General features: G+C 51.1%; 1 protein-coding gene across 2 annotated transcripts; it reads right to left on the reverse strand.

Moving 5' to 3' along the window:
• Nucleotides 1-460: 460 nt before the first annotated feature.
• Nucleotides 461-8,856, reverse strand: LOC308469730 (uncharacterized protein). Of its 2 annotated transcripts, none has more exons than XM_080992611.1 (4): nt 8,758-8,856; nt 3,962-4,846; nt 2,508-2,622; nt 461-1,131 (listed from the first exon to the last, which is right to left on the reverse strand). In XM_080992611.1, exons 2-4 carry the CDS (start codon nt 4,721-4,723, stop codon nt 473-475), a joined length of 1,536 nt encoding a protein of 511 aa, XP_080848737.1. In that variant the 5' UTR covers nt 4,724-4,846; nt 8,758-8,856; the 3' UTR covers nt 461-472. The 2 variants fall into 2 exon arrangements, with proteins under 2 accessions (XP_080848737.1, XP_080848736.1); XM_080992610.1 differs by having other exon boundaries at nt 461-1,134.
• Between the last annotated feature and the right edge of the window lie 2,424 nt (nt 8,857-11,280).

An 11,280-nucleotide genomic window follows, 5' to 3' on the forward strand; every position in this document is an offset into this window, starting at 1 on the left:
CTTGCAGGTCCCTCCCGCCCCAGAACAAGGCAATTATTGCATGTTGCCGAGCAGAGAGCCAGGCAGACACAGAGAGGGTCCCTTGCAGCTCACCGTAGACAGAAGGAGGGGCCTGACACAGAGGCCCAAGGAGTGAAGGGGGAGCTACAGGCCAGTCCGGGCAACTGCTTCATCAAGACAGGAGCAACCTTTAGAAGTCTCCGTGTGTTCTTTGTTCTGCTTTCCTTTTTCTCTGATCTGCAAACGACCTGCTCTCCTTGTCGTCTCCCAGACATCCCCTCTCTACCCAATCAATTGCTATCAAAGGCAACGGAGGCTTTGGGGCACCTCTTTTTTGCCACAGCCCTCACTCACAGAGATGCTCCTTTGTAGTCTTGCTATATAGTCTGTAACTAGTTTTTGTTTAGTACAAACAAAACAACCCCCCCGGTCTCCCCCCAAAACCCTACCCCACCCACAGCCCGCAGACCTCTCAGTGGTGGTGCTTGATGAAGTTGGAGTTGTCGCTGAAGCGCTTCCCGCAGATAGAGCACTCGTAGGGCTTCTCTCCCGTGTGGATCCTCTTGTGGACGATGAAGTTGGAGTAGTCGTTGAAGCGCTTCCCGCAATCGGGGCACTTGTAGGGCTTCTCGCCCGTGTGGATCCTCTTGTGGCGGATGAGGCTGGAGCCCGTGTTGAAGCCCTTCCCACAGTAGGAGCACTTGTAGGGCTTCTCCCCGGTGTGCACCCGCTGGTGGATGAGGAAGGCGGCCCGGCTGACGAAGCTCTTCCCACACTCGGAGCAGTTGTACCACCTCTCCCCCGAGTGGATCCTCTCGTGTGCGATCAGGTTGGAGCGCCGCCGGAAGACCTTCCCGCACACATGGCAGGCGTTGTCCCTCTCGCCGGGGAAGAGGAGGGTCCCTGGCTGCATGGCGCTCTCGTCCAAGTCCTCATATGTCCCCTGGGAGTTGATGAACTTCCCTGCTTCCCGCTCCAGGCAGTTCCCGCCGTACAGCATCTCGGAAGGTTCCCCTGCACCGGGGCAGTGGGGAACGGTCTGTTCGACCCTTCCAGACAACATCCAACGTGGCTCCAGCTCTCCGGAAGCTTCCGGGTCATTCTTCTCCGGGCTGCACAACTTCTCGTCGCCTGCTAGAAAGGGCAAAGGAATGGCGTTCATTAAGGACAGGGGTGGGGAACTGCCTGTAGCCCTCCAAATGTTCATAAAAACAAAGAATCGTAGGAGTTGGAAGGGACCACGCGGGCCATCTAGTCCAACCCCCTGCAATGCAATAGTCTTTTGCCCAATGTGGGGCTTGAACCCATAACAGTGAGATAAAGAGTCTGTCAAACACCAACTCCCATCAGCCCCCAGTGTGGGCAGTGGCTCTAGGATGAAGTCCTTTTCAATATGAAAATAATAATGATGATAATACAGTCATACCTCGGGTTGAAGTAGCTTCAGGTTAAGCATTTTCGGGTTGTGCTCCACGGCGACCCGGAAGTAACGGCTACTTCCAGGTTTCGCCACTCGCGCATGTGCAGGCGCTCAAAATGACGTCATGCGCAGAAGCGGCAAATTGCTACCTGCAGACGTGGGTTGCATTCGCTTCAGGATGCGAACGGGCTCCAGAACGGATCCCGTTCGCATCCAGGGGTACTACTGTAATAATAAATCCCCACACATAGAAGAGAAGCACACAGGGAAATGGGCTCAATAGCATAGATTTCTCTCTGCCATGCTGCTGTTCTGAATACTGAGATTTGGGGTGGGGAGTTGTATCAAGGAGCATCCAATTTTGCGAGGAAGAATGTTTGACCGTGGAATGGGCTCCCTTGGGGGACGATGGACCCTCCACCACTGGAGGTTTTTAAACAGAGGTTGGCTGGTCCTCCGTTGGAGGATTCTTCAGCTGTGATTCCTACAATCCAAGGTTGGGCTAGATGACCCTTGGCGGCCCTTTCCAAGCCTAAAGCTTTATGATTCCAAGCTTCCCTCTGCCGCATTCCATACACACACAAACACATAAGCACAGTCAGAAGTGGCACATGCCAGCATCAGGCTGCCCTTCTTCCCTACTCACGAAAAAACAAGGACAGCATTGAGCTATCAGGCTTGGCAGGATGTCTCCCAAAGGCCACAAGGGGGAAGAATCAGAGCAGGAGCACATACTGGGCACAAGGGGGGTTTCAGAAGGAGGCGTGAGGGCTCTGACAGGGCGCTAGGGTCCTCCTGCCTCCTTTCCAAAGCCCAGTTAGTGCTTTCCCAGCTTTTGGCCTCGCACAGGGCACCATAGTACCCAAATAAGAGCCAAAGGTCCCAAGTTCAATCCCCAAAATTTCCAGGTAGGGCTGAAAGAGTTTTCCCCGCCCACCGAGCCACTGGCCATCAATGTCGACAATTCTGAGCCAGGTTGACCGATGGAGCCTCCTGCCTCCCATGTCCCCAGTCACTGGGGTGCAAAGGAGGCCGTGACGATGCTCAGCTCGCCACCGAGCAACCACGACCCCTCAGAGATCCTTACGCAGCAAGGGGGCGTCTCCTTCGCTTTCCTCCTTCATCCCTCCAAGCAGCGGCCTCTGCCAGGTGTTCAGAGGAGCCTTCTCCGCAGAGTCTTCCTCCGCAAACGGGCGGATTGCCTGAAAACAGGGAAGAGGATCTCATTCAAGGGGGCAGGAACAGTGGATGGATTCTCCCCCCCCCCCCCGCCGACTACCTTGCCAGCAGCGCATCCGCAAAGGAGGAATCTTGGTTGCAGGGGTTCAGGTGCTACTGAACTCTCAAGCTGGATTACCCCATGGGGCTGCCCTTGTGTTGGAGCAAATGCTTATCCAAACAAGGAACTAATCTACATTGGTGCCAGGGGTAGATCTGGATGGGAAGATTGGGGAATGCAATCGCAAAAAAGGAAGGGGAATATCCCTGCCCCCCATTCCCAGCGTTTCCAGAAGCAGAGAAACAGGCAGAGACAGAAGCTGTGGAGTTGAGGGAGGAGCTACCCAGCTTTGAGATAGTAGCTAAGCAACCAGAAGGGAGGGAGCAGCTGGGCGATACATCAATTGAGAGTGGGGGGAGCTCCCTCCCTCCCCCCGAACTCAGAAGCCTGAGCGAGTCAGAGAACAAAGGAGGGACATCCCGTTTGTGCCCTTCTTGCTGCGGAAGTGGGGAGGAGTCAGAGTAGGCAACTGCTATCCTTGCAGAGAGTTGCTACTCTGTGCTTGCAACATGATACTGCAATAAAAAGACTATCAACCTACCAAATGCTCATTAATTCTTATCGGTGAGTTACCAAGAAGGGAGAAGGGAACTCCCGTACTTGACAACTGGTGAGTTATAACATTAAACGAGTGTTATAAAAATGTGACACCAGAGCCATGATCTGTCACCAGTGGGAAATTGCACTGGGATATAGAGAGAATGGGGTTCTTAAAAATAATAATAATAGCATTTTCCAGATCAGTGTAGCCAAGGAGTGCTTTCAAGCAAAAAGTCAGGCCAGCAACCCACTAGGTGCCTAGCTGTAGTGGCAAAACTAGCAGCATCTAGCCTGCTATTCTGGGCAGCCCTCAATAATTCAAGTGCATTGCTAAGGGAGGGGAAACCTAGAGAAGAGGTTACAGCTCAAAGGGTAAAACATTTGCTCTCTGTGCAGACAGTCCCAGTTTTAAGCCCTGAAATCTCAGGAGGGCTGGGAGAGACCCCCACCTGAAACCCTGGAGAGGCTCTGCCGTCAGCGTGGACAATGCGTAGCTAGAAAAACTAATGCCTGACTTGACGCAAGGCATATTTCATTTGAGTCTAAATCAGCACTTTATAATATCCAGAATCGCAAGTCTTCCTCCTCCTCTTGCCTTCGTTTTCCTCTTGAGTCTTCTTCGCTCCCCATCCCCCTTTAAACCCAAAGCTTGCCCATCCCCTCTTCCCAAGAAACCTCCGGTCCCCAATGCCCTCCCCACCTCCAGGGCCAGCCACACTCACCTGCTGCTCTCCCACCCGCCCCTCGTCCTCCCGCTGCCTCAGCAGGAAATCTTCCGCCAGAATCACCGCCTGGGTGCAGGTCTGGGGGCTGCAATCCCGGACCCAGCTCTGAATCTTCGTGGGCAGGATGGCCAGGAACTGCTCCAGGATGACCAGCTCCAGGATCTGCTCCTTGGTGTGCCTCTCCGGCTTCAGCCACTGGTGGCAAAGCCTCCGGAGGTGCCGGCAAGCTTCGCGGGGCCCTTCCGCTTCCTGGTAGCCAAACCGCCGGAAGAGGCGGCACTCTTCACGCGAGCTGGCAGCCTCCTGGGCCTTCCTGCAGTCCGACTTGTCTTTGGCCAGGAGGCCCCTCTCGGCCTGGGAGGCTCCTCCGCTCAGACCAGGCAGGGTTTGGGAGTCTGGCTCCCATCTAGGCCGCCGGCTGGTGTCAGCCATCCTGTCAAAAGGGGTCAGGGAAGTCTGCGCACTGTTTCTCTGGAGCTGCGGGCTGCCCCCGACCGCATGGGGGGACTCCAAGGCCTTCAGGAACTCCTGCAGCTGAGATTCCCACCGCTGCTGCAGGCCTTTGCGGGGCTCCCGGATCGCTTCCTCGGGGACAGTTCTTTCCCAGAAATCCCGGATGCTCTCCGCACGGATGACACAAGGCCCCCTCCCTCCGTCTTTCCCCGCCTCAGGCCCCGCGGGGCTCTGCTCTCCCACCCTCTTCTCTCGCTCGGCCTGCTGAAGACCTGGCGCCGACGTATCTCTGGACTCCGCAGCCATTTCCACCCCCACCCCACCCTCGGTCGATTCTGTCCGTCAGCCCTGGCAGCGCCACCAAGTCCTGAACTCCCAACGCAAGGAAGTTGTGTGCAGGGGGAAGCAAACGCCGAACAGGCCTGGCCCCTGAAACAGAGAAAAACCAGAGGCCAGAATCAGAGCAAACTTAGTCAAGGGCAAGGCAGCCTTTTCTACCCAAAAGCCAGGTTACCTCGGAGGTCATCCTTTGCGGGTTGCAGGTGGTCAGGGGTCAGAGCCAGGACTGATGATGGACACAGCCAGAGGCAAATAATGTTATAGATCATTTAATGTGGAATAAAAACTGCCCAGCTTCCAATTCTTCCCATGGCCAGCTCAGATTAGAGTTCATAAAGCTACACAGGTCTGCTCAGGAGTAAGCCCCACTGGGAGTGCTGGGATTCTCAGTAAAGCATATCAATGCCTTTCTTTTTTTTTTTAAGTTCAACAGAAAAAAGCTACTGTTCTGGAGAATTTAAGAGCATACAAAGAGTCCGGATCAGGCTGATGGCCCATCTACAGGTAAAACTCAAAAAATTAGAGTATCGTGGAAAAGTTCCTTTATTTCAGTAATTCAACTTGAAAGGTGAAACTAATATATGAGATAGACTCGTGACATGCAAAGCGAGATATGCTTCCACTTCTCAGAGGTCCAATATTGCTCCATCTGCAATCCTTGTTTTGCTGATTTCATTGAATATTCTAATTTTCTGAGATGGTTAATCTGGGGTTCTCATCAGCTGTGCGCCATGGTCATCACAATGATAACAAATCAAGGCTTGACATATCTCGCTTTGCATGTCACAAGTCTATCTCATATAGTAGTTTCACCTTTCAAGTTGAATTACTGAAATAAAGGAACTTTTCCACGATATGCTAATTTTTCGAGTTTCATCTGTAGTCCAGCATCCTGTTCCCACAGTGGCCAGCCAGATGCCTGTTTGAAACCTACAAGCAGCAGGACCCAAGCAAACAGGACCCACTAGTAGTTTCAAGCAACTGACCGTGGAGACAGACAATAGCCATCATGGCTGATAGCCTTCTCCTCCATGTTTAGAGACAATCAGTGTGGCCAAGGGTTTGGAAAATAAGTCCTAAGGAGAACCCTCGAAAGAGCTGATGTCACAGCCACACCATCCATTTAAAGCACAGGGCTTCCCCCAAAGGATCCTGGGACCTGTAATTCTCCCCTCACAGCACTTCAATCCCCAGCACCCTAAATGAACTACAGTTCCCAGAATTCTTCTGCGGGGGAGCCAGGAGCTTTAAATAGTGTGGTGTGAATCAGTTAGCCTTGAGAAAACAAGACACCCTCTTCAAACACCTGAGAAGCTGTCGCATAGAAAAGGGGAGGACTAGATCTAATGGGATCAGGTTATAGGAGGGCTGATTACAGCTGAAGGACAGGAAGAACTTCTTGATGGTAAGAGCAGTCGCACAATGGGACCAATTCCTAGAGAGGCTGGTGCGCTCCGAGGTTTCCGGTTGGGAATAATCTAGTTCTGGGTTTCCTGCTTCAAGTAGGGGAATTGAACTAGATGGCATGCAAAGCTCCTCTCAACTCTATGATTCTTGACTCATAAATAACCTTACCTTCTAATAATAGGAGCAGAGACATAGCTATCCAATTCCTACACTATGCAGAATTTTATGAACGTCAGTCCTTATTTTTATTTACTACTGAATTTTGAATGAATAAAACTCTGTTTACCCATAGGTCAACCCAATATAAATACAGCAAACCATCATTTTAACCTATTTAGCAAACAAATGCATACAAGAAACAGATCTCCAAGATCTCTTTCCCAGTTACTCAAGAGTCAGTTCAGAACTTAAGTATCTATGTAGATCCAAATTGGACTACCCACAACCCTTGGATTTCTATGTTTATTTGAGAGTTATGTTCATCTCCACTAGTTCTTCCAAGGATAGCTGTCAATTACTGGACTGGCTTTGCTGCCCAACTAATTTCTACCAAGATATAATGCAGGGCTCAGAAAACCTGTGACTCCAGCTGTTTTTTTTTTGGACTGCAACTTTTACCTGCCTCAGCAGCCGGGCCAATGATCTGGGGTGATGGGAGTTGTGGTCCGGCAATATTTAGAGGAGCATAGGCTCCACATCACTACTATAGTATCTTGGAAGTGAAAAGGGATCTGTGGGTCATCTAGTCCAACCCCCTGCTAGGTGCTAGAAATCCAGAAAAAGAACTTTCCCCCAAAATATGTCTGCCCAGCCTCTGCTTGAAGACTTCTAGTGACAGAGACGCCACTACTGCTCTAGGTATATACAGGGTGAGTCCTTTAAAACAGGCCCCGTGGATACAGAATACACATGTTCCCCGGGGCCTCTTTTTAAAAGACTCACCCTGTACAAAACTGATTTATCCCGAGTCAGACCATTGGTCCGTCTAGCTCAGTGTTGTCTAAACTTGCCAGCAGCAGCTCTCTATGATATTCCCAGTCCTAGGTAAAGGTAAAGGGACCCCTGACCATTAGGTCCAGTCGTGGCCAACTCTGGGGTTGCGGCGCTCATCTCGCTTTATTGGCCGAGGGAGCCGGCGTGCAGCTTCCGGGTCATGTGGCCAGCATGACTAAGCCGCTTCTGGCGAACCAGAGCAGTGCATGGAAACGCCGTTTACCTTCCCGCCAGAGTGGTACCTATTTATCTACTTGCACTTTGACGTGCTTTCGAACTGCTAGGTGGGCAGGAGCAGGGACCAAGTAACGGAGGCTCACCCTGTTGCGGGTATTCGAACTGCCGACCTTCTGATCGGCAAGTCCTAGGCTCTGTGGTTTAACCCACAGCGCCACCCGCGTCCCTACCCGAAGATAATCAGGGTTCGAAGCTGGAACTTCTCCATGCAAAGCAGATGTCCTTCCCTGCTGTAACTGGTTCCATTTTCAAACCAGGAAATCGGCCCCACTGCCAAGCTCCTCTTACCTCCACTTTCGGAGGTAGTGTGTGCCTCTGAATGTCAGTTGTTGGGAATCACAAGTTGGGGAGAGCAGTGCTGTCGCACTCGAGTCCGGCTTCTGGGCTTCTTTATGAGGATTCTGGTTAGCCCCTGTGAGCACAGGACAGGACCTTTGGCCTGATCTTACGTTCCAGGAGGAGGAGGCAGAGGCGCGGGCAGGTGTTCCAAGGGCTAACCATAGAGGGGGAAAGCGGAGGAAGGACCGCAAGCGCTTCTCCCATAGATTTGTAGTGGTAGCCTAGCATAGATGGTCTGATCTGCGGGTTTACTTCGGGCGCTATTCCCCCCCCCTTCCTCCTGCCCCGCCTGATGGAATTGAGAGCTGCAGATGGAGCACGAGAGAAAAGATACAGAACTGCAGCAGCATCTTCATAGCTTGGACTTCGTTTTGCATGAAAAGTGGTTGCTGCTTGTAGTTATTTAATTGCAGTGTTTCATCAGCTGGTGTCTTGAGCAGCAACCTCTGGAAACGAAGGGCTAAAAACCAGCGCTGCTCTCCCAAATTATCTGGTCCCTTTTAACTTCGCATTTCAGCTGGTTGACTAAAATCCCTTATTTTGGCTGCTGATCCCTAATTTTCAAGGCTGCTGGTCTCTTATTTTCAAATCTGTAAGTTGACAGCTATGCCCTGAACCTGCCGGCGTCCACAACTCATACCCCCTGGCCAGGGTCCATCCAAGACCTCCTGCAACCCCACTGCAAAAGTGGCCACATCCTCCTTTAAGAGCAGCACCCAAGACTTACTAGCAGCATCTGCACGTGCGAAGTTTGAGGGCTTTTATGTTAATTAATTTGCATATTGCCTTGATCAAACAGCACAGAGGGAGGAAACTGCACCACCTTCTGCAAATCAAGCAGTTGTTAAAAGGCAGAGGAGCAGGAGTTTAAGGGAGAAGTTGGCAACCTCTGAGCTTGCAAAGTAGCCCCCCCCCCCCCGCTCCCTTGGGCTTCCTGCCCATTTCCCACCTCCCACCCTGGATCCCTCCCCCCACAACTGCCCCCCAAGAGGATCACTTACCCGCTCCACCCCAGCCCAACTCACCTGATCTCCCCCTCCCCAGGAACAAGCACGGAAGGATCTGGGAAATTCAAAGGCCACTTAGCCACGGTGGGCGGGGCAGGAAGTGACCGCCACTGTTTACATCCCGCCCTCCGGCCACAACATCCGGTCCGCTCTAGGAAACCCAACCGCGCCTCTTGTTCGTTTTAACCCCTTAGAAAGCGAATAATTCAATTAAGTGAATTACAAAGCGGGGTTTGCTACTGATGGCTGAAATACATTCTTCCTGGCAGCTCTGGAATTGTGAGCTGCGAGAGAGAACCACGCAGGGCCTCTTTTTGGGGTGTATAGGAAGCCTGCTTGTGCCGGTCAGAATCCTTGTCCGCCTGACCCAGTGTTGCCTGCTCTGGCAGGCAGCAGCGCTGCAGGGTCAGGCGGAGGAGGGAAGGGCTGGGGGCCGTAGGACGGGAGAAAAGCCTTGCTTCTGGGGCTCCCCCCGGGCATCTGGTCGGGCCCTGTGAGAACCAGATGCTGGCTGCCTTTGGCCTGATCCAGGGGGCTCTTCATACGCCTTTTCCATGCTCCCCCTTCTGATATTTCAGTTTGATAGATTGATTGAATTCATACACCGCCCTTCATCCGAAGATCTCAGGGCGGTTCACAGCATAAAAATATAAAAATGATGCCCTTCTTAAACAATTGCACTGTGAGTCCGAAAAAGCTGAAGGTCTCTGGTGTAACGCCTTCCCGTTCATCTGTCCCCTGTTGGCTGCGATCACTGTCATTTATATAAAGGGCGATGGACCTGTGGTCCTCAAGATATTATTGGACTCCCCGTTCCCAACATCCCTGATCATTGGCCATACTGGTTTTGGCCGACGGGAGTCCCCCAACGTCTGGAGGGCCACAGGTTCCCCATCCCTGGCTTAACTGCATCCCCTCTGGATTCTTTCTCAGTGGCAGTACCTTTTAAAATTTACATATCAAAACCTTGAGAGTCCTGGGATCAGAGACTTGGGGAGGGATCCTCAAAGGCTGTTTAGTCCATCCTCCTGGCAAGGCAGGGGCAAGTCACAGCTACAGCATCCTGGCCATAGCTGTCAAATTTCCCTTTTCTTACGAGGAATCCTATCCGGAATAAGGGAATTTCCCTTTAAAAAGCGGAAACGTTGACAGCCATGATCCTGGCTAAGTTGGTATCTGGCCTCTAACAGAGGAGCTTGGCATATGCCAAGATGGTGTTTTCCACTGTCAAAAGTAGCACTTAACATTTCAGTTCTTCCAAACGTTAAGTCAAAATTTCTTTTTGTTGGTATTTGAACCCATTGGTTTGGATCCTACCCCTGCAGTATACATGGAGGAGCCTTCAACCTTCCAGATGTTGCTAAACTGCAAATCCTATCATCCCTGGCCATGCTTACTGGTGACATTTGAAGGGCCTAAGCTTTCCATACCTGCTGTAGAGTAACCAAAAAAAAATTCCTTGTGAATTCCCTCCAAAGTTTCCCTCTTTCCCCAAGCATAGAAAAAGATGACACATTTGGTAAGTTAATGGTTTACTTACAACCTCTCTGAAGTTGAGATTCATGCGCTTCAGGACAGATTGCACAGGCAGTTACAAAGTTCCTAAATTATGGGTATAGGAACTCATGAATGGCTTCTTAGAGCCATGCGGTCTGAGCTTGGAAGAAGAGGAAGAAGAAGAAGAAGAAGTTATTATTACCACCCCCCATCGTTCAGCCCAGATCTGAGTTCCAGCTCTGAGGGCCTTCTGGCGGTTCCCTCACTGCGAGAAGTGAGGTTACAGGGAACCAGGCAGAGGGCCTTCTTGGTAGCCCTGTGGAACACCGTCCCATGAGATGTCAAGGAAATAAACAACTATCTGACTTTTACAAGACATCTGAAGTCAGCCCTGTTTAGGGAAGTTTTTAATATTTGATCTTTTATCACATTTTTAATATTCTGTTGGGAGCCGCCCAGAGTGGCCAGAGAAACTCTGTCAGATGGGCGGGGTATAAATAATAAATTATTATTATTATTAAATTATTATTATAGCCCACCCATCTGCCTGGATTTCTAGCCCCAGCTCAGACGTCTTTACACACTGAGCTTCTCAGATAGACTGGAAGGAGGACAAAGGCTTGATTACCTAGTTCCTCCCAGGTTGAGCTAAACCTGGCAGGATAGCTTTCTCTACGGTCTTAACCCCTTCATGCATTAATTAGACTTAAGCATGTTGGTTATAGGAGGCTGTTTAGCTCACACTTCTAGCCCATCAAAAGAGCTTGCTGGATCAGGCCAACAGCCCACCTAGTCCAGCATCCTGTTCCCCACATTGGCCAACTCGATAAGATACCTCTGTGAAGCAGACGACAAGAAGGGAATGTGCACAATAGTCCTTTCTTGCTCCTGTACCCCAGAAACTGGTATTAAGAGATGGGCTGCATCTGATCCTAGAGACAGTAGAGTAAAAATCAATCTACTGTCCATCTTGTTATGTACTGAAGTTCTCACCCTGGGCCAGCAGGGGGATACTGTAGATAGTTATGCAAATGAAGGATCGAA

Source organism: Podarcis pityusensis (genome assembly GCF_964106645.2).
Source record: "Podarcis pityusensis genome assembly, chromosome: 2".
NCBI classification, from domain to species: Eukaryota; Metazoa; Chordata; class Lepidosauria; order Squamata; family Lacertidae; genus Podarcis; species Podarcis pityusensis.